Source organism: Pseudorca crassidens, chromosome 12 (assembly GCF_039906515.1).
Source record: "Pseudorca crassidens isolate mPseCra1 chromosome 12, mPseCra1.hap1, whole genome shotgun sequence".
NCBI classification, from domain to species: domain Eukaryota; kingdom Metazoa; phylum Chordata; class Mammalia; order Artiodactyla; family Delphinidae; genus Pseudorca; species Pseudorca crassidens.
In genome coordinates this window covers 80,031,476-80,054,315 of record NC_090307.1, presented here as the reverse complement: position 1 = coordinate 80,054,315, position 22,840 = coordinate 80,031,476, and the positions used below count along the sequence as shown (strand labels likewise).

General features: G+C 44.0%; 1 protein-coding gene across 1 annotated transcript in view; it reads right to left on the bottom strand.

Annotated features, from left to right (window-relative positions):
- FBXW8 (F-box and WD repeat domain containing 8) overlaps positions 1-22,840 on the bottom strand; it is a 112,886-nt gene that overhangs the window by 70,047 nt on the left and 19,999 nt on the right. The window contains exons 3-4 of the mRNA XM_067700744.1: positions 15,335-15,499; positions 11,507-11,595 (exon numbers count right to left, since the gene is read on the bottom strand). Of these exons, the coding sequence (XP_067556845.1) occupies positions 11,507-11,595; positions 15,335-15,499 (254 nt within the window). The remainder of the gene's footprint in view (positions 1-11,506; positions 11,596-15,334; positions 15,500-22,840) is intronic.

The following is a 22,840-nucleotide window of genomic DNA, read 5'->3' as shown; positions in this document are numbered from 1 at the left end:
TTTCCCTCAAATTATTAGTTGACAGCAAATACGTACATTATGAATTCAAAGGCCATCCTGTCACACACATTCTCTAGGTTGGAGCACTGGACTCTCTCCCTGTAGGACAGTGACTGGAGAGTGTATGCGTAGTGTAAAGAGGCAAATAGGAGAGACGTGCTTTCTAAAACTGGACTGATGGGCCTCTGTTTGACCACTGATCCTCCAGTAAAGAGAAACGCTCACTCCATGAGTGTCATTACACCTGGCGATGCACAAGCAAAGGCAGCTATTGATATCGCCACGGCCGCTGGCTCCCAGACCCTCCAGGCAGAGCTCCATATCACCTTCAATGAGGAAACCTCCATAAGAACACACACTGCACTGCACCAAAGCTACCAGGCTCACCCTGACACCCTGAAAATGACTCCAGCATTCCCTGCAATAAGGCCACATGCTTAGCAACAGAGACACTCAACAGAGATAACGTGGCTGAATTTCTAGTCTGTGTATGATTATTAGATTCTTAAGGTTAAATTCTATGTGAAAGGAACCGGCCAATTCAGAAAAGAAGGGTAAGAAGGATGGCAACATCTTTCAGAAATACAGAGAAGGTAAGTGAAAGACAGAGGGAACTCAGGAGATCAGAGGACTCAGGAACTTTGAGAGAAAGAAGTACACAAACCAGGAAAACGTATGTACTTTCCATCAGTCTTGGTCACTCTGTTTCTTATGACCTGCATATGGGACCACACCAGCCGTCTTCACGTGGTCCTCTGAGGTGCCCCCTTAGTGGATACAGAGGACAGGATTTGGGTGGCCTGAGAGCCACCATCCGCAAGCTCCCTTTACACAAGGGGTTCCAAGGTAAAGCAACAACCACCAAACCAAAACTTGAAAAACTGCTGAACCACACAACCGTGAGCTATGAAATACAATGTGTCTCTCTCTTTTGGGGAAGAGGAGAGACGGAGGGCAGAGGTCACCCAGAGAGGAGCATCTTTTAACATCGAAAAGGCTCCTGACCAGCCTCTTCTTCCATGCGGCTGTCCCCTTCCCACTGCCATTCCACCCACCTAAAATTAAACACGTGCTCTCCTCAAAAAGCCTCAGCCCACAACCAGACTGGCCTGTTGCAAGTTCCTGATTCTGTCGGTGACAGCATCCATCCCAGGTCACTGGTACAAAACCGAGGGGCTCCTCCATACCTCCTTCCCTGGCCACCCACACTGCTACACATGCGGTCAGCACGCCCTTCCTGCCCTTCTCGTTCCCCGTCTGCCAGCAGGTCCCACTCCCGCATCAGCTCCCGGCCGCCCCACGGCAGCCTCCTCACTCCTGAGCCTCGCCCACCTGCAGCCAGCCCCGCACCAGCCAAGCCCTCAAAAATACCTGACTACGCGGATCTCTCTCCCTCTCTCTCCACACTAGACCCTGAGCCTTATCATCTACCATGACAGCGGCCTAGACTTTCCTCGAGTGGCAACTGTGTGAGTACGTGTGTAGTCATCTGACTGTTCGTCTCCCCTACGAACCCACAAGCTTCTAAGGTCAGGGGTTGGGTCTTGCTCACTGATGTTGATCCAGTGACCAGAACAGTAGAACTACGATAGTACTTGACACCTAGGAAGCCCTCTGTAATCCTGAGGCCTCAACACCACACTGAATGAAGCTTTAACTACCGGCCAGGCACTGAGAACTCTCCACAAACTGGCCTCCACCCCTCTTCCAGCCTCACTTTCTCCTCTTCCTTAGCATGAGCTGGCCTCTAGCCAGGCCTGCCGTTCACTGGCTTCCACACCATAGGTGTCTCTGCACCTTGGCTCCACCTTTCTGGAGCCCCTTCCCTCCCCATGAACCAGCTGGGTGGGTCAACCTTGGCTACACATTAGAGTTACCTGGGATGCTTTTAAAACTCCCAATACCCAAGGGCACACCAGATCAATGAAATCTGACTCTCTGGGGGTGGAACCAGACAACAGTGTTTCCCAACGTGCCACCAAGATTGAGAACAACCTACCTCACTCAAGCCCACCAACGTCTCAAGGCCTAGCCCAGGCCCTCCTCCTCCATGAAGCCTCTCTGACTCAACTACTGCGCCCTTGGACCTGAAGAAATGGCGTTCACTGCTACATCCCACGTCTCCTCACCCTGACCGTGAAGTCCTCGTGAACGCCCTACCTCAATGCCACAGCCTCCATCACAGTGCCTTACACACAGCTGAAAGAAGGGGGTCCCCAGCTGCTTTGAGTGGCATCTCCTTTTCTTTCTGCTGCCCACCTTCTAGTGCTAATGATCAGTGAAACACCGGAATGCGTGCATCGAGATGCGTCAGACTTCTTGCATTTACTTCCAAACTGATTAAAACCTCTCTATAAAACACGGAATAAGCTAAATTATTTTGGTAAACATGAAATTTTCCATATATATCCGTTTAAATCAACTCCATTCTTCATGGCTAAAAAGCATGATAATAGCATAAATGCTGCAAAGCAACTCACAAGGCAAATATAAAAGACTCGGTGTCTCCTTTATGATGGGAAAAGAGAATAAATATCCCATTTCAGCAGGTACTACACGATGACTCAGCAATAGGCTCTAAAATCTAACACATGAAAGCAACCATAGCAGTGGTGCTCAGACTGTGTTAATGAACTCGTGCTAAAGAAACAGACATTTTCATGAGGTTAAAACACTGGTTGGGGCAGAGGGACCTGGACCAAACTCTAAATGTGATCTAAAAGCGCTTAATAACGTTGGCCAGGAGAAGCAAGAACAGATAGGAAAGGGAGGTAGGGAAAAGGGCTGATTCTTCTCCAGAGCTCCAGATGTCTTTATGGCTGCCTAATGACAATTACACTCAACCAATTAAGACACCACTATGACAGTTGCATTGTCAGTAAGCCTTTGGACCCCAATGTTGATGGCTCTCTAATTAGTGTCTGTGCAAAGTACAACTAAGACTAACATATTAGCTGATGTAAGAACGCTAAAGAAAAACTAAGGAAGAAAGAAGCCTTTTCCAAACGAGTAAGGACGTCCCGGCCCACGGCACGGACCAGTGAAGCTGTATGCTTTTCCCAGTCTTTTTTTATGCTTGGCAACGTTGAGTTTACCTCCAAATAAATAGGTCAGAGACCACAGCTGATTTTTTGCTGAAAGAATGGGAATAGAGCCTCTTTCAAGCTCGGCACACCAGAGCAACTGCCAATTTAAAATGATTTACCGTGGAAGAGCTTTCATTAACTAGTACATTTCCAATAAGCAGACTACTTATTTGGACTAGGAGACCTGAAGAAAATGGAAGAAGTGCTGTACAGCTGCAAACCACCTTGAACCTTTCTCCTCCTCTAAGGAGCCAAGCAGGTGGGAGCTGTGGGGGGATGGTTCCATTTTGCTTCCAGCTGCCAGTGATTTGCTAAAAAAATTTTTTTCAAGGCTCTTCACAACAACCTGGGGCACTGTTTTAAGAATCTGGTAGTCAGGTTAAGTGACTTACCCAAGGTCACAAGAAACATTTTAATGACACAGCTGGGGTCAAACCGGGTCCCCAGGCTTTTCTCTAACTGCTGCTCTAGCCAACAAGTCACTCTGCCTCCTCCGATGAGTGTCTGTAAACACATACGGCTTTTAAGAACCATCCCCATTTAAGTGCAATATAAGGAATTTACTGTTTTCAATACTGTGACTCAGGCTTGCCGGACATAGCCCCTGACCCTAACTCATCAATTCTACCACTACAGCTCAACTGGAAGGCAAGAAGCCAACAACAAAAAAGCTCAGTATGCTGGCAAGGGGCGTGGGACTGGGCAGATGCAAAGGTGCCGCCTACACATGCTTCACAGGTGATGTGGGAGCACATGTGGGATGGCTGGTAAAACTTCACCCTCTACAGGACCACAGTCACAGAGCCACCCCCAAAGTCACAAGTCTATTCTGATCAAGTACTCACAGCAGCCAAAAGGAGCCTTGTTATGAGGCCTCAGGCCAGGAACAGCAAATGGTTTCATTTGTGTGTCAAATCCAATAAATCAGTAGTGGCTGCCTACAGCCCTGTGTTGAGAAGGATTCTGAAGCTGTATTCCATCCAACTCACCAGAAAAATAAATGCTGTAATGGATTTTTCATGCCCACCGTTGGTTTGGGAGTGAGGAGCCATGGAATCTATGCAAGTTACTTGCGTCCTTACTCCATACAAAACTCTGCCTGGGGACTTCCCTGGTGGCCCAGTGGGTAAGACTCCACGCTCCCAACGCAGGGGGCCCGGGTTCGATCCCTGGTCAGGGAACTAGGTGCCGAATGCCACAACTAAAGGAGCCTGCGTGCCGCAACTAAGACCTGGTGCAGCCAAATAAATAAATAAAAACTCTGCCTGGCCAACTCCTAGTCATCCCTTCCAGACTCAACTGAGAAGTCACTTCTCAGGAGAAACCCTGCCTGACTTGGAGCCTACACTAGGTGCCTCTCCCCAGTGTGTTAGGGTGCCCGCTCTTCCCCTACCCTAACCTCTCTCACACTGTCCTGTAACCACCTGTAACTGTATCCCTTTGGCCTATGAGCAAGGGATGTGTACCCCTCCCCTCAGCAAGGAAAGCAAGAGATGTGTACCCCTCCCGTCAGCAAGGAATGTGTCTGCAGTATTCATCTGTGCTTAGTACATACTGAATGAACGATTCTGACTTAAACTCAGAAGATGGAAGTGGTTTAAAGCCTACAAAGCAATTAGGCAGAGGCCCCTACAAGTGCAGTGCCCACATTTCAAGAAATGTTCATTATGCCCTTAACATGCAGAGGTTTTAGGAGCTAGTCACACATACTCCATACTTTCTTTAGTAATACCAAAGATTACAAATCAATGAAAGCAAGAGTATTTACTGTTTTCTATGAAACATGACTGTGTTGTATTATGCAATTAACAAAATGAACTCAATCCCACGGTGCAGTCTTTCTGTGGAAATGCACTACTACAAACATCAAGTGCAGCTTAAGATGCATCAATTGAAAAATAATGAACATCTTAATGGACCTTACGAGATCCATGCACTACACACTTAAAACTGTTTTCCATACATCTTGGTTAATCACAATCAATAGAGTCAGAGCCAATGATGATTATGCAGAGTAACTGTAGCTGTGGCCCTTCCCATTATTCCTTGGAGAACCAGAGATGGATAAATGCAGTCATGAGTTCACCAGTATTTATTAAGGATATTCTGGAGCTCCTTCATTAAGGATATAATAAATGTAAAGCTCTCCTCTGGTCTCTTATCAATATCTTACCTCAGACTTACTTACCAGAAAAGCATATATACCTCACAGCAGAAAATAAAAGTATTTATAAAAAGAGGTCCCTAATGGGTAATGATCGAATTCCTTATGGGAAACAATCCAATGTCATAATAAGCAGCAGCACAAAGTCTATATAACGCAAGGTTGAAAGGAACTGCCAAGAGAAACAGTTTTTTAAAAAGGAGAAAGACAGAAAGCAAGTCCTTAGTAAGTATAAATATGGGGTGACATTTATCTAATGCAATTTTTATCACCAATCTGTATTTACAAAGCATCTGTTATCATCTCAAGAGCCTCAAACTAATCCTATGTATTATCCATTTTTATACATTCACATGAAGCTAGAGTATTACAAACACCATCCTTGAGGTCCTCAGCTCCTGAATAGCAAGTGTTGTAAAATTCAGGGCAAATACACACTATTTCAGATCAAAGCCATATTTTGGCATGGTACATGGTCAATACAAAGGCACATTTTTAATTACTGGGAAAAGTGGAGAAAAAATGGCTAAAAGCAAGATATTTCAAGTTATCTTAGACACGTGCCTGTGTCTGAACTATTATTTTCCAACAGTTCTTAATTATAAACAATGATAACATTCCAATAAAGTGTCAATAGGCAAAGTGAACCAACCAGAGATTCAGACACCAAATTTTACATATATAAACTGGAAGCTCAAAATGTTGCTTCATGTCTACATAAGACTGGCAACCCTCTCGACTCTGTCCAGGTTGTGACAGACAGAGCTCTAGGAAGGATAAAAGCCAGAACGACAGCCAGAGGTCACTTGGCTGCTAGAGACGTGTGTGTGGTTTTGCTTGGTGTCACTTGCCTCAGAGGGAATGGAGATGGAGGAAGTGCAGGAGACCAAACAGGACAACTGAGTACTTTTCAGGGAAAGAAGACACCTAGCACTTGGTGACATCAGACGATCCAGTTTTCCCTCCAACCACACTTGACAGAGAAGAAACATGGATACACAGTCACTGTTCCTTCCAGTCAAGGCAGGAGTTGCACCCTAAAAAGGCAGATCACCACAGCAGAAAACGGAAGGAGAGGCATTTAGGAGTGCTGAGAAAAACCTTGACACAAAGAGGGGGCTTGATGTTTTTTAAAACCAAAACGGGGGGGGGCGGGGAATGGTCCTCTAATGTGAATAGTATGCTTTCTTACGCAAACTGAAGCGCTTCAGACTTATGAATCTTAAGTGACAGTGAGGAGGGACTTCACTGCAAAACACCAGCATACTCCTGGGCATCTGATAAAAGCTTCTCGTGAGCTAATAGCTTAATGGTTAGCAGAGCTGGCACAAGGCTCCCAGTGAGCCCCTCCGCTTGACTTTCTCCGGCAAGTTTTACCCGAGATGCTCTCCTTCACTAGATGGCAGTAAAGCGAATATATTCCTGGCAAATTATACCTAGACCTACATCTCAGGTTATAATGTGACCCTTCTGAACTCATGATGTCATCTGTTTTCAACACCCTTAACTCCCAGAGTGCAACTGTGGAGAAAGAGGACGGTCTAGGCCTCACAAAACAGGACTGGGATGCCGTCATAGCCTCGTCCCTTCTAGTCTTTTCCCTCAATGATAAACGTATAATTTGAGAGACATTCTAAAATTCTCGGAGCTCTCACCACAAACAAACAAAAACAAAGAAACAAACACCATGCTTCCTAATCACTTATTATCAACCAACTTTCTAGATAACATCTCTTCTTCTAAATCCAAGGAAGACACACGCTAAACCTCACCGCATTTCAGGAACGCTACCAGACCACAAAGAAAACACAGACACAGGCTGAGCTCTGAGAGAAAGAGACAGGTGGCTTATCGCAGAGATTGGTGGCTTCTCAGCACAAATTATTCTCAGGTTAAAGAAATGGGAAATTTTAGCCAGAAAAAATCAAAGTAAAGGTTGTATTTGAATTACATACTTAGTCACCGTTGAAGGAACTTCCACTTACCTGACCAGCAAAGAAAACCACTGTTTCTGGTATTTTCTGGGATGCTGCATATCACTGCTAGGTGGCCACATGACACCACAGAGAGGCACGAGCAAGGGCCAGAGTTAAGAGCTTGGTAAGTCAAAGATGCGGTAAGGAGGCTCAGAGAGTACAGGGTCTCAGAAGTGCAAGAAGTTTTCCTTCTATACATACCTTCCCCAAAGTTTCCTCGGTGCTGGGACTGGTGTTAGGCTCTGAGGTTACAAACATGCTTTATACATGGCCCCCACCATTTGAAAACGGTACAGGCAACAAGATAAAACTCTTGATCTTTATCTTTATTTATGGCACTGACCAAAAAAAAGGAAGGTGCACTCAGGAGACCGGGTTTGAGGGATGGTTTAGAGACTTCAAGGCAAAAAGTTATATGGGAAAGAAGTTGAGGATTATGAAGGCATTTTAAAATAATTTCTTTTTTAAAATTTTTTGGCTGTGCCACACGGCATTCAGGATCCTAGTTCCCCACCCATGGATTGAACCCGTGCCCCCCGCAGTGGAAGTGCAGAGTCTTAACCACTGGACTGCCAGGGAAGTCCCTAAAATAATTTCTTAATCTGGAAAAAATAAAAATCCATCCACCTAAATCCAGTAATATTAAAAAACAGGCAGAAAACTAAACGGTACACACCAAAAGCCACAACGGGAATTGTGGCAGCATGCTGGGGTTTAGGTGGATTTCTCGTCTCCACTTTCTAATAGTTTTGCAAAGACAATGTGGTTTTACTACTGTTTTCATTTTTAACAGAAAGGAAAGGTCCACACATGCCATGAAAGAAACCAAAGTGACGCTATAATAGCCAAGCCATCAGAGTGGCGAGCGAGGGCTGCAGAAGGCAGCGCTGGGGCCCGGCTCTCCACACGCCCCCCGCAGAAGCACAGCGAGGCAGGCAGGGCACGGCTGCCAGCTCACTCCCCGGACCTTGCTGAGCCTCAGCTACCTCACCCAGAATGAGTGTTTCGGAAGAGAATCTCTAAGTTCCTTCCGGGTTTCAAGCTGTATGATTCTAAGTTGAAAAAAACTAAGAAATCGGAGAACAGACAAAAGAAATTAGGAATTCCTCCAGCTTCCCACGTAACATGGAGTATACAGGTGGGGGGAAGGGAGTCTATCAAATGTTAATCCTTTTTTTCAGACTAAAAAAAAGTATTAGTACTACAGAGCATTTAATGAAATATTATATATCACCTCTAGTTTTAAAAGACGCTTACAAATTAACTGAAAAAAAATACATGGCTGTAAGGTTAAGACAAAAATGCTTAGGCGAAGCCTCAAGGCCACGTGATTAGCTGCCCTATAAGCTGCAGATAATCACCCCTCCGGAGGTGTGAGGAGGGTAGACGCTGGGGCAGAGCGGCAGTGGGGCGCTAACAGGCTAGCACCCCATGGAACCTGTGGGAGGAGGCAAGGCTTGAGCTGGGCGCGAAAAAACGGGGACTGGGTTTCTTTCGGGGGTAATGAAAACGTTCTAGAATTAGATAACGGTGGGCAGTTACACAACCTTGTGAATATACTAAAAATCACTGACTTACACAATTTAAAAGGGTGGATTTTATGGTATGGAAACAGCATCTCAAGTTAAAAAAAAGACATGGTCAGAGGTGACTAGGACAGTGTGGCAGGGCGGGGGGAGGGAACCAAAGGTGCCCTGGGAAGAGTAATGAGGAAAAAGGGAGGTTGGAAACAAATTTCAAAGGCTCCAAACATCAGGAAAAGGTAACTGGAAAACTATCACCCATGAGACAGGAAAGGAAGCAAACACTCATGGACAAGAGTGAAAGACCAAAGCTTTGAGAATAACGTCTGTTTCCTCTGCTGGAAAAACAAGCCTCAGGTAAGAGGCGTCCCGGTCCTTTCACTGGACAGGGACTTGAGTGTCTCCACGTTTCCGAGTGAATGCGCATCTGAAGGGTGCCCTGGTTCTGCGCGCAAAGAAGAGTAAGGCAGAGCCGAGACTGGGTTCGCTCTAAGCTTAAGTGTGACACAAATTAGTCTAAGCCTAAGCAATGCAGTTCCAATCCAGGAACATTTACACAAAAGGACTGAAAAGCTGGGAAGAAGCTGGGGCAAGATTCTGCAACATAATCTTCATCAATTATATAAAATAATTTTACAGGTTTAAATGCAAAAATGTCACATCGGTTAGCTGCAGATATAAAAAAACTAAGCGTCTGAACAGATTCTACTTGTGTAAAAAAATAGAGAAGAAGGAAGGGAAGAAGAAAAATAGGAGAAATGCAAGAGAAGTAAAAGAGAAGGAAATGGTGAGATGGCCACTGTCTCTTTAAGAAGCTCCTTGGAGATACATAACTGCAGAAAGCCTGGTGAATACAACATTGATTGGGAATGAGGTAACCACAAACACCGCTGTCTCAAATGAAAAGGGATTCAAGATCTGACCCAGAAAACAAGCATCGTAACCACCAGATAAAATTTTAATGATAAACACAAAATGCTCTATATACAAGCAAGATTGAAGTATCTGATGCTAGGCCATAAACTAAGGTTCTCTTAGAAAGAGGGGCCATGAGGAGCCTCTCTGACCCACAGATCAAGTTTCATCTTATCGATCCACTAAACTCTGCCATCGCTTTGCTTTGTGCTGGCATAATCTGTAATGTTGAGCAGGCCTCGAGGGAACGGAGAGGCAGGAAAAGAAGGACTGGCATATGGACTAGTGTCCAGATAAGAAATTCATAATTGGCTTTCGAGAATCGTCTCATTTCTAATTCCTTTTATGACTCTTTCAGTTCAATCTCAATAGTCTGTCCTCAAAGGCCCCTGACACACCAGGAGACTTCTCTAAGCTAGAATGATCCCAGTCCCTTTGGGAGTTATTGAGGAATCTCAGAATTAGCAGGTGAAAAGGATCTTACCTAGCATGAGCTCTCAGGCCCATACTTGAGCAATGAGGGGCAGAAGCCTAGAGCCACACTGATAACTGAAGGGATAAAATTCTAGATTTCTGGTCCATTAGTTTTTCTAAAAGTAATAGTTCTATAGCACTCCCAATAAGGGTATTTACTGGCCTCGAAATCATGGCCAGTAAAACACAAGGTAATGGAAAGTGTTCCTCCTAAGGCTTATCTTGTTTGAAGCAAAATACTTTTACATAGGTACTACGGACCACAAAATATTAAAATAATCTGACTCTTGGAAATTTCAGTTAAGGAATGCTTCTGAAGGAAAGAGTTTTCTTTAAAGAAAAAGGCTCTCCTACTACTAAGCTGTTAAGTCCAAGGTTTGTTTTTGTTTGCTCCTCCAGGTAGAAAGCTCTTTTGGGTGTCTCACTGCGAAGTCAATCCAGACTCAGAAGTTTAAGTGTCCTGGTCTCTATGGCATTAAGTACACAATGTGAGACTCTAGTTCAAGACATCTTGTTAATCCAAGAAGAAAGTCATCTTCTTATTATACATTAAAGAAACACATAAAAACATCTCTGTAATAAAATATGCAGAATTCATGAAAGTGGTTTTTGGAACAGAAGCCAAAGGAATTCACACAGAAGTTAGAATTAAATTTCTCGGCAATGGAGACAAACAAAAAGCCTATTTCAGGACAAGTTAACTGCAAATACGAACTGTGTGGTGGGGAAGGAAGATTACCTGTGGCCACAGCCCTTCCTCATAATAAAGGCTTCAGAACAAGAGATCAAGAATAGCACCTGGGGCTTCCCTGGTGGCGCAGTGGTTGAGAGTCCGCCTGCCGATGCAGGGGACACGGGTTCGTGCCCTGGTCTGGGAAGATCCCACATGCCGCGGGGCGGCTGGGCCTGTGAGCCATGGCCGTTGAGCCTGCGCGTCCGGAACCTGTGTTCCACAACGGGAGAGGCCACAGCAGTGAGAGGCCCGCATACCGCAAAAAAAAAAAAAAAAAAGAATAGCACCTGTTTCTGCCAACACTTATTATTATTGCTTGACTTTTTTATGTCTTCATAAAATACAAACTGTTTGCCTTAATGAAAATCTAACAGAACATGCCATAAGAGTGATTTAAAAGCTCAAAAGATGCATGGACACAAATGGATTACAGAGCCGCTCCACACCACTAGCTTCAGAGCTCTCAACTACTGGAGGATACAGAGTCATGGAGACGGCCCATCTCCACGAGGGCTATAAGTGGGAAGGCACGCACTCCCAAGGGAGAATAAGGTGGCTGGGACGCAGAGGGTGGTCCATGAAAAGTGAAAGACCTTAGGATGAAGAATATTAACTGAAAAACTGTTTTCGCTTACCCAGCAATGACAACACCATCGTGAGAATGCACATCACATAAAACCGCGTCAGGAATGTGTTCCAGCTCACTCACGGCGCCTTTGCGATTCTGCATAAGAAAAGGGGGTGCAGTTTATACTACTCTCTGGATAGCCAGGAGACAAAGCATTTCGCTCTCAACTACATTCATGGCAGTTTTTTACAGCATGGGCTGTGTCCATAGTTATCAAGACATTCGAAAGGACAGAGACAACTAATATGTTAAGCTATGTATTTATGAGTTACAAACACACTGAATGAAACTACTGGGCACGGGATGCGCGAGACGAGGGCCCTGTCCTTGAGGGGATTACAGGATGTTAACCACTCCACTCCGCAGTGGGCTGCTAGTAAAGAAATGTATAAAGTGTATTTAAAAAGTCCAGTTCAGATGAGAGAAAGTAGTTAATGGTATTTTACCTGTTAACACCCCTTATTAATGCTCTCAGAATAAAATGAAAAAGTATATACAAGATAAAAATCAGGATGGGGAAAAGAAAAGACATTGTTTCTGACTGAGAGGTCAGAGGTTCATGGAAAGGGTATTTAAAGGAAACCCTAAAACCCATAACACAGCTGCTCCTGAGGAGGGAACTAGGTGGTAGGTGGAGAGAGGTGAGAAAGAGATGTATTTTCCAGTATATGCCCTTTTATGACTTTTGATTTACTGCATCACGATTGTTTATTTACTGATTCAAAATATGTATAAATAAAATAATTATTTTTAAAATAAAGGGAATCTTGAAGAATAGAAAGTATTTACATGTGGGATGTTGGAAAGGGCAGGGCAGGACAGTTAAGCCAAAAAGCAAGTGTGAATAAAAGGTATTCAAGAATACCAAGCCATCAAAAAATACATACACATAACGGAATTGCTTTGCTGTACACCTGAAACAATATTGCAAGTCAACTATATACTTCAATTAAAAAAAATACCAAGCCATCCATAATTTCAACTTTGCTGTACCAGCACAAGGATTAGAAATAGTGTGTGTAAGTGGCAAGCACAGTTCTTAGCACACAGCAGGTTTTCAATAAATGGTAGTTACTATTTATATTATTAGGAGACAGATGATGACATCCGTTCCATTAAAACCAATGTTTATTAAGCAGCTGTACTCCAGGCACTGTGCAAGACGATCTACATGGTGATCTCACTGAACTCGAGGACCAAGTCCAAGGCTGAGGGACACAACTGGACACATCCAAGTGGGGCTGTCCTGCTAGTGGAGACATGGGGATGGAAGGACTTGAGAATCATCTGTTCGAGGGCCACAGCCAAAATGACAAGAACAGCAAAGCTCTTTTGAGGGACAAGCTATTGAAAGAAAAGGAGAGGGCCTGTGTGCTCACGTCCTCCACTAAGTTTCATCACATGGCTTCCTCCCCATCAAGGGCTCCAACCCCACACTGGTATTCTGGATTAGAGAGATCCTAGAATGCTACAGTGAAATGAGTGTATGCAAACACCAGGGAAAGGAACATCATTTGCATGCGGGCTCTGAACTGCAGGTCCAGGTAAGTTCCTGCAGGTCCAGGTAAGTTCCTGCATTCACAGGTCATCCCCTGTGTGGAAGTACTGAGAACCCTGGGGTCCCTTCTCAGCCTCCTCCAACACCAACCTAGGAGATGCCAAACCAAATCACCTTCCCAACCCATCCTGAGGTTGACCATGAATAGCACCAAACCACAGCATCTGCGTGCCAAGGCCGATGCTAACTGAGCAGCAGACACAGGCCACGCGCTGTGGGAGGAGTGTTAGATATATCATTAGACAGTCATCCTCACGACGGCGCAAAGAGCGCAGCTACTCTCAGCTCCACATTAGAGATGAGAAATCAGAGGCACACAAAGGGAAAGCATCTTGCTCTGCACTACCTTTCATGTTTTCATAAGAATTCCTTTCATTCTAGAATCACAAGAATCCCATCACTACAGTTAATGCAAGAGTCATCATCTGACATTTTACTTCTGTAGTCCTCACAGGTATAACAGTGCAGGAAATGGGCCCGAGACACTCCACAGAGAAGCCTCCCTCCAGTCTCCCTGCAGTTTGACTCCAGGTCATTCAAGCAACGACCTCTTATTGAGCACTTAACAAACACATGGCTTTGGGTTTGTTGGAGAAGAACAACAGAACAGACGTTCAGTTGGATTGTACGTAATCTGTATACTGGCATTAAGTGCTGGATGCTATGCGGCGGGTCTTTAAACCCCTTCACTTCGGCCCCCTCCAGCCTGGATGAGGAGGGGGCACCTGCTTCCCTCCCTAGCTTTCTAATACCAAAGAGGAAACAAAGAACTCAGCTGCTGCTTTCTCTCTTAGAATCTGACATTTATGAATTCAAGCCAGGGTACATGGAATATCTCCAGCTCTCATGCTCACGAATCTCAAAAGTATCCCTCCTTCCCAGACAGAAAGGCCCTAGTAAACGCCTCACTCTCAAGCTTTCCTTAAATTATGGCTCCTCCTGCCAGGGTCAGACCCTCTGCTTTCCGGCCCCCAGCCTGTCTAAGCAGCTTTGGCAAACCCAATGCCTGCTCTCACTTATGTCCTTCACACAGACATAACCAAGCCAATGGGCAAGAGGGCGAGGGGGCCCTCACGCGAGTTTATTACCTGCAGTGGACACACAGAGCGGGGGCCAGAGGGATCTGTACTTAGTGGTGGGTCTTCATGGCCAAGCATGGCTATGCTAATCCTCTTTAGAAGGATGGTTCTCACCCAGGGCTGATTTTGCCCTCAGGGGACATCGGACTGGTCTGAAGACTTTTTGGTTGTCAGAGCTGAGGGGAGGAAGAGAATGCTTCTGGCATATACTGGGGAGAGGGTGGACATGCTGCGGAAGATCCTGCAATGCCCAGGACAGGCCTCACCGCAAAGTATTGGTCCCAAATGGCACTAGTGCTGGGGTTGAGAAACCCGAGTTAGAGGAACACTACGTCTTATTAGCTTTGCTAGGAACTGTGACGCTGCCCAGATCAAGAGTATCGGTCACTAATCAGGTTATGAGGTGACTGGGGACAGACATGCACATAGGCAATATGTCACTATCAGTAATGAGCAAAAGCTTGTTAATCTCAAAGTCTATTAGGATTGACCTTTACAGGAGGGGAAAGAATACAGTTCTGTCCCTTCCTTCCAACTGAATATCCAGCTACCCAGGTGGGAAGAAACGGGCACCACACTGCTGTCTTGTCATGCCTTAAACAGCTTTATGTAACACTGTTCTTGACAGTTATTTTCTACAGAAACACTGTTCTGTGCAAATTCATAGCTGTGATCTAATATTTCTGTAGAAATTTTGAAGTGATAAATGTTATGGAAGCAAGCCAATAGGTTATGTGAGGGAAGAGAAGACAGTACTCAGAGAAGCTTAATGATCTCCCTCTTAGAATTTACTGGAGATAGCATTTTTCAGCCCCTCTTTTGTATTCAGGTGGTGCTTTCTTGGTCCATCCAGGGAGACGGTGGCAGTGAAAAGGGGCTGCACTGAGCACTAGCCTAAAGACCCCGACCACCAGAGGCGAGGGGACCGGATCCTCAGTCTCGCCCCTCCTCTCCTAGAGGACAACAGGACGCTCCCAAAGAGTGTGCTTGAAAACAAGGGCAGATACTCTAATGGGCAACAAAAGGGGCAACAAATCACCAACAGCTGAAGGGACGCTCACCATCCTCCTCCTCTCCTTGTTTTTGGCAGTTAATCTCAGGATGAAATTGGAAGGACTCGGGTGTTTAATCCCAGGCTTGGATTCCTGTGTCCTTGCAGGCTATTCCCCTACAGGTAATGATATTGGCCACTGCCTACCTTCCAGTTGGTTCTTAACATGTGTTCCTTGGCTCGGCACTCTTGGAAGATGAGCTTCCAGCAAGAATAATCGGAGATGCTGCTCTCGGGAAGGTGCCCTTCCTGCTGGCACAGCCGGTACCAGAGTACTTCATCTTCTGCAATCACCTTCCACGTCTTGCTCACCTAAAACAGCAGAAGTGACACAAATGTCAAATTCTGCAATTAGAGAAGTCCCTTGTCATCCAAAAATCAATCAACACCTTTATTACTGCCCTGGGTTTATGGCAGTATAAAATGTCTCATTAACAAAACACTCTGAGGCAAAAAAAAATACAAGCAAATGTTTCCTGTTTTATCTTTCAAGATTTCAAAATTGTTGTACTACCATCTCATATCACATTTTAAACTACTTGGTTAAATTATTATATATATATATGTATAAAATATAAAGAGAAAAAATACACGAATACATAAAAGGCATAAAACACACACTGTAACACGTTAACAGATATAAAATCATACACAGCTTTTCAGAACAGAATCTCTTTACTTTTCACCAATAAGCACTTGTCTTTCCATCTTATAGAGCTACAGACCAACGACCTCTGAAGTAAAGAGCTGTAATAAAATATCCATAACCCAAAACTTCTGGTCATATGAGAAATTCAGATTTATACTATGTGCAAAAACTTAGATTTTAAATGTGTAGATTAAAAAAATTATTTAACAGAAAACTCAAGCAATTATCTAGGATGGTAAGATCTGATATAGAGAAATTAATATTATGACTGGACTGAATTTCAAATCCCAACAGTATCCAGAGGAAATGGCCATTTTAGCTATTAGTGTGTGTTTGTTTGTTTTACCACCAATGTCTTTTTTTTTTACATCTTTTTTGGAGTATAATTGCTTTACATTGTTGTGTTAGTTGCTGCTGTATAACAAAGTGAATCAGCTATATGTATACATATATCCCCATACCCCTCCCTCTTGCGTCTCCCTCCCACCCTCCCTATCCCACCCCTCTAGGTGGTCACAAAGCACCGAGCTGATCTCCCTGTGCTATGCGGCTGCTTCCCACTAGCTACCTATTTTACATTTTGTAGTATATATATGTCCATGCCACTCTCTCACTTTGTCCCAGCTTACCCTTCCCCCTCATATCCTCAAGTCCATTCTCTAGTAGGTCTGTGTCTTTATTCCTGTCTTACCCCTAGGTTCTTCATGACATTTTTTTTCTTAGATTCCATAAATATGTGTTAGCATACTGTATTTGTCTTTCTCTTTCTGACTTACTTCACTCTGTATGACAGACTCTAGGTCCATCCACCTCACTACAAATAACTCAATTTCGTTTCTTTTTATGGCTGAGTAATATTCCATTGTATATATGTGCCACATCTTCTTTATCCATTCATCCAATGATGGACACTTAGGTTGTTTCCATCTCCTGGCTATTGTAAATAGAGCTGCAATGAACATTGTGGTACATGACTCTTTTTGAATTATGGTTTTCTCAGGGTATATGCCCAGTAGTGGGATTGCTGGGTCATATGATACTTCTATTTGTAGTTTTTTGAGGAACCTCCATACTGTTCTCCGTAGTGGCTGTACCAATTCACATTCCCACCAGCAGTGCAACAGTGTTCCCTTTTCTCCACACCCTAGCTATTAGTGCTTTGTCTTCCAACCCTAACTTTGGGGAAGGATGGATTTACTTCATCATGGGATAATGTACAAAGCTGGGCAGACTGCAAAGATGGACTCTGCTCGCAAAATGAGAAACTGATCCGGCAGATCAACATGATCTGGGGTCTGCAACACGTTCTGCTTGCTGTCCACCCAAAGGCTGAGCCTCACTTCTAAGAAAGTAAGAGTCATGACCAGTGGTTCATGGTAACTTGTGCTCCTTAACACTCCCTTGGGGCCACTTCAAGACATCAAGTACTCAGACAAGAAGAGAGAACATGAGACAAAGAGAGAGCACACAGCATGTGCACGGCAGACTCTCGTTACACAAGGGTGCCTCATCTGAGAAATACCAATAGGGAGTTAGCTTCCAGGACTACAGAGTTGAAGATCTCAGAAAATCTGCTCCTCCACAAAACCAACAAGAATACTGCCAAAAATTGTCAAAATCAACTTTTTCAGAACTCTAGAAATTAACTAAAGGCTTGCAACGTTCTGAGAAGCATCTATTCAAGAAAAATGGCTGAATCTTGGTAAGAATAGCAACCTTTGTATTGTTTTCACTTGCATTAATCCCATCCTCATCCTCTAGCTCCATGGTAGCCTTGAAAACCAACAGCCTCCAACTATAGCAGCTGTAAAAACCAGCAGTCTAGCAGCTCCCAGAGAGGCCAAATGGGTTTATAGCTCTCCAAAAGTACCATCCCCAGAGAACCGTCACTATTTGGCCTGTCTGGCAGCTTGCTAGAAAGCTCTGTTCTTGAGGCTTGTCTTTATCTAATCTGACTTAGATCTAACTGTCCTATATCCAGGGCATTTGTCAGAAAAAAATAAGGGACAACTGTTTAACGGTGCAGCTGCCTGACATGGCACTACCAAGTAGGGCTAAAAGGAGGCTAATCGAAAGCCTTAAAAGGAAAACCTGGGGAATGGGACACCCCATTATAAATATATTCAAAATACTAAAGGAAAGCATATCTAAAGAAATAAACTTATGAGCACAATGTCTCACAAAGTAGAGAATATTGACAAAGAAACAATATTTTATTTTTTTTTTAAAAGAACCAAACAGGGCTTCCCTGATGGCACAGTGTTGTTAAGAATCCACCTGCCAATGCAGAGAACACGGGTTTGAGCCTGGTCCGGGAAGATCCCACATGCCACGGAGCAACTAAGCCCATGTGCCACAACTACTGAGCCTGCGCTCTAGAGCCCACGAGCCACAACTACTGAAGCCCACACACCTAGAGCCCGTGCTCCACAAGAGAAGCCACCACAATGAGAAGCCCGTGCACCACAACAAAGAGTAGCCCCCGCTCGCCACAACTAGAGAAAGCCTGCATGCAGCAACGAAGACCCAACATACTTAAATAAATAAACTTCTTTAAAAAAAAAAAAAAAGAAGATAGTAATATAGGAAAAGAGGAACAAAAAAAACATACTGACAGCTCCTTAAATGGCTGAAGGCAGCCATCACATTTCCCCTTAGTCACTTCTTCACTGGTCTAAACACACCCATTTTCTCCAACTAATTGTCATAGGACTAGCTCCCCTACCCATTATCTCTGAAATGTACCCTAGTATTTATGCACCTCTGGTGTCCCTCTTCAAAAGTGATACTCAGGACTAAACAATACCCCAGATATAGACTGTCAAGTGCCATGAACAGAAGGATTTTATCAGATACTAATTTGCTACTTCACTTGAAGATACATCCTCATGGTTACAGAACGTATGGTCCAGAGCTTCTGGAGTCTGTTTATTTTATTAAATATTTAAGGCAGACAAATAGGTATATATTACAAACACCCATGGATACACCACCCTGCTTAAGAAATATTACCAATAAGCTTAAAACTCCTGTGCATCTCCCAGTGTCCACATCCTTTTCTCACCAACAGTAACCTCAGTTTGGTATTTATCAATCTTCAGAGTCTTTTTAAATACAAGTTGCAATTAAAGAAAAATAAATTCCCCATTTCTTACTCACACTACTATGTCTTAAACTTAAATTCTTAACTTTCTAAACTTTCTATCCATTTTAAATCCCAGCTCATCACACATACCCACCCCCAGCATTTTATATCATTTTTGCATCTCAATTCTGTCATCCACTGTAGGTATGCTACTTTTCCTTTACATAAGTCATCAGCAAAATACAGTCTGTGGGGCTTCATGTCTTAATTATTTTAAAAAATTAAGCAGGATAGGGCTGAGGACGGAGCCCGTGGCAAACCACTAGAGCCCTCCCCCAAGGCTGCCATGGATCCATTAAGCAGCCCACCCCAGGCACGGCCACAGCATCAGTTACAAATCCACTTAACCACACTGTCATCCCACACTTCTCCATCTTAGCCATAAGGGCATCGGGGAAACAAACCCTCATCTGATCACAAGTGGTCAGGAAATAAAGAATGGGATAATGACTCGGTAACACTGGAGTTCCAGTTTCGACTAGACAGAACACCATGGTTTTATTTTTGGCATGTTTGGTCCACAGCTGAGCCTGTCCATGACACTGGGTGGTGTCTGTCCATCTGTCTGTGCCAAAGTGAGTCTCAGCACTAGGCAATCATGAAGCACAGACAGGGACAGACCAACATCAGCTGTGATGGAGCCAGGCTACAGCTCAAATAGCTCCAGAGCAGAGTATTTCTGCCACAGGCCCCTGCAATTCAGGGTTAAATAAAGTATAAGGGTGAACACACAGACACCCTCATGGCTTCTCAAAGGCACAAAGTGCTAGCTAACCACACGGCAGTTTACTCTGATCCCTGGGATACATCAGCCCTTTTTTGTAAAAATTATAAAATGTAAAATTTTGTAGAATTTATGAAATGTAACTACTAGATGAAAGACCCAGACTCATTATTTCACTACACAGACCAGCACTTCCTAAAGCATATTCAATAGAATAGCAGCTCCTTAGGGTATTAATAAGTTATTTTAAAAAAGGATTCCACGGTCACACGAGTTTGGAGAACACTGGTTTAAACAAAACTAAGCAGGACTCTTCACTGCAGAACTTCTCAGAGCTTTTAGCAGACTGACACGTGTTGCATATCTCTAAGAAGGAAATATAAGAGGCTGCATTCCTCGAACTTATCTGGCTCCTGAACTCTTCTTACAAGGAGTGTCTCAAAAGCCCAGTGTCCTCCAGAAGACACCTTACAGAACATTGATATGAGTATCAGTCAGTTAATTAAAACATATGTTGGGCACCAACTGTATGCGGGCACTAAGGCCAGCAATTCTTATCTACATTCCACCTCAACCTGCCAAACTGACACCTTTGCAGGTGGGTGACACCCCACGGACATGACCAGATTGGGGCCGCCTGCCCATGGCTGGGGAAGCTAGAGGGAAAAGTTCTGGTCTCTGCCCTTACAGTCGAGTTGGATCACAAGACTGGCCCCCAACAGCGGGTAATCTTTGTAATTCTGCAGTCCAAAAATTAGCTACAAGGCTGCACTTTGTTAGATGAAGCCAGTGAATCATCATCATTTCAGGAGAATCCAAATTCAACGCTCAGTGACTACAAACTAGAATATCCCAATTAAACATTCTGGATGAGTTTTAATGAGTACTAAACTGTACAAATTCCAGCCACTTTAAAATAGAGAAACTTTTCAGAGACTTTCAAGAACTCTCAAATACATGTCAGACCTTAAAAATCTTGGAAGCCGAAAACATTTTTTTATATCAGCTTCGAAGAAAATGTCAAATTGTCTTAAATAACACAGTCTGAAATTTGTACAACAGGGTTATGGGATAAAAACCTGAGAACAAAACATTGATGTTTCGGTGCATCATCCCCACCACTGACCCCTAGACCACAGGGCCTCTTCTGTAGAAAATAATATTCAGGATAAAGTTTAATCCTGGAAAACAAACAATAAAGCTCTTTGAGGGATTTATAAAAGCTAGAAGTGAGAATTACTTCCAAAAAGGGATCAGGATTGTATCTACGATCAGGTATTGAACACAGAAATGTGCCAACAATTTCTTTAGCAAATGATAAAGAGAGGGTTGTCTTTTTATTCTTCTTGTAAAGGAGAACAAAAATGATAGGCTTTAAGAATTTCTTTCAATCCTGAAGGGGGAAAAAAATCAACAAGAAAAACACCTAGTCAAACTTTCACAAGTAAATTTTAAAGAATCTCACCAAAAGGAAATCTAATTGTTTTGATTTCTTAAATTACATTAAATCTAGAAAGTTTACGAGCCTGAATTTTCCAAAGGCCTAATGGTCTTTCTTTAACACACCAGGATTGGACTGGCCCTGCCCAGTAAGAGCCCCACTGAGTGAGCCTCAGCTGCAAGAATTTGCTAATAAAAGTGTCTCCAGCATTTTGCTTTATAGCACCACTATGAATTGCAGCATTAAAAGAAAAAAAATTAAAAAGCCCTTGACTCAAAAACTAGCTTTATTAACTCTGCCTGGATTAAGGTTACCAGTGAGGCCCACAACAGGGGAAAAAGTGTCACTGTTCCAGTCACACAATGACATAATGAAGTCTACCTGGGGAGGACACACCACTGACCTCCCATTGCTAAACCCAGCAGTCTCTTCTTAGTCCTCCTCTCACTTGACCGCTTATTACCTTTGATCACTTTCACCTCCTTGAAAATTGCCCTCCCTTGGTTCAGAGGACTGTGCACGCTAGGTTTCTTCCCAGCTCACAGGTACCGCCTTCTCAGTCTGCTTATCGTCTACTCACTGTCTGTGCCAGGGACCAACCCCTAATCTCCTCCTCTATCTACACTCACTTTCCTGATGATCTCGTTCAGTTTCCTGGCTTTAAATACCATTCATGTGCTGACTGCTTCCAAATTGACATCTTCAACCCTGAGTTCAACCCAGAACTCATCTGCAGCCTCACATTCAAGTACTGATCTTCCCCCCAAACTTGCTCATCCCACCATTTTCCCCTCATTAGTAATGGTAACCTCATCCACCCAGTTGCTCAGGCCAAACACCCTGGAGTCCTGTTGACTCTTCCTCCTCTCCCCACACCCAACCCATCAGCAACCCTGACTCCACCCACTTCTACCAGCACAGTCCTGGTCCAAACCACCATGTAGCCTTCCAACTGGTCTCCTTGCTGCCGGCCTTGTTCCCCGGCATATTCTTCACATGGCAGGGAAAATGATCCCTTTTAACATATAAGTCAGACCTTGTCATTCCTCTGATTAAAACACTTCAATGGCTTCCCATCTCATTCAGAATAAAAGTTCAAGTTCTATTAACAGATTAAGTGCCTTCTGAATTTGGACCATCTCTCCTTCTCTTAGTCCTGTCTGCTCACTACATCCCTGTGTTAGTTTCCTATTGATATTCTAACAACTTATCACAAACTTATGGCTTTAAATGACCCACATTTATTCTCTTACAGTTCTGGGGGCCAGAAGTCTAAAATCAAGGTGTTGGGGGAACTCCGTGGTGGTCCACGTTTCCACTGCAGGAGGCACGGGTTCAATCCCAGGTCAGGGAACTAAGACCCCATAAGCTGCACAGCGTGGCCAAAAAATAAAATAAAATCAAGGTGTTGGCAACAGGGTTGCATTCCTCCTGGAGGCTTCAGGGGACGATCTGTTTCTTTACCTTTTCCAGCTTTGAGGGGCCACGTACATTCCTTCGCTTGCAGCCCCTTCCTCCATTTTCAAAGCCAGCAACATAGCATCTCCTCTCCTCTCTGACCTCCTGCCTCCCTCTAAGGAGCTCTGTAGTCACAATGAACCCACCTGGATAATCCAAGATCACTCCATGTGAAGATCCTTAACTTACATCTGCAAAGGTCTTTTTACCATAAAAGATAACGTAGTCACAGGCCT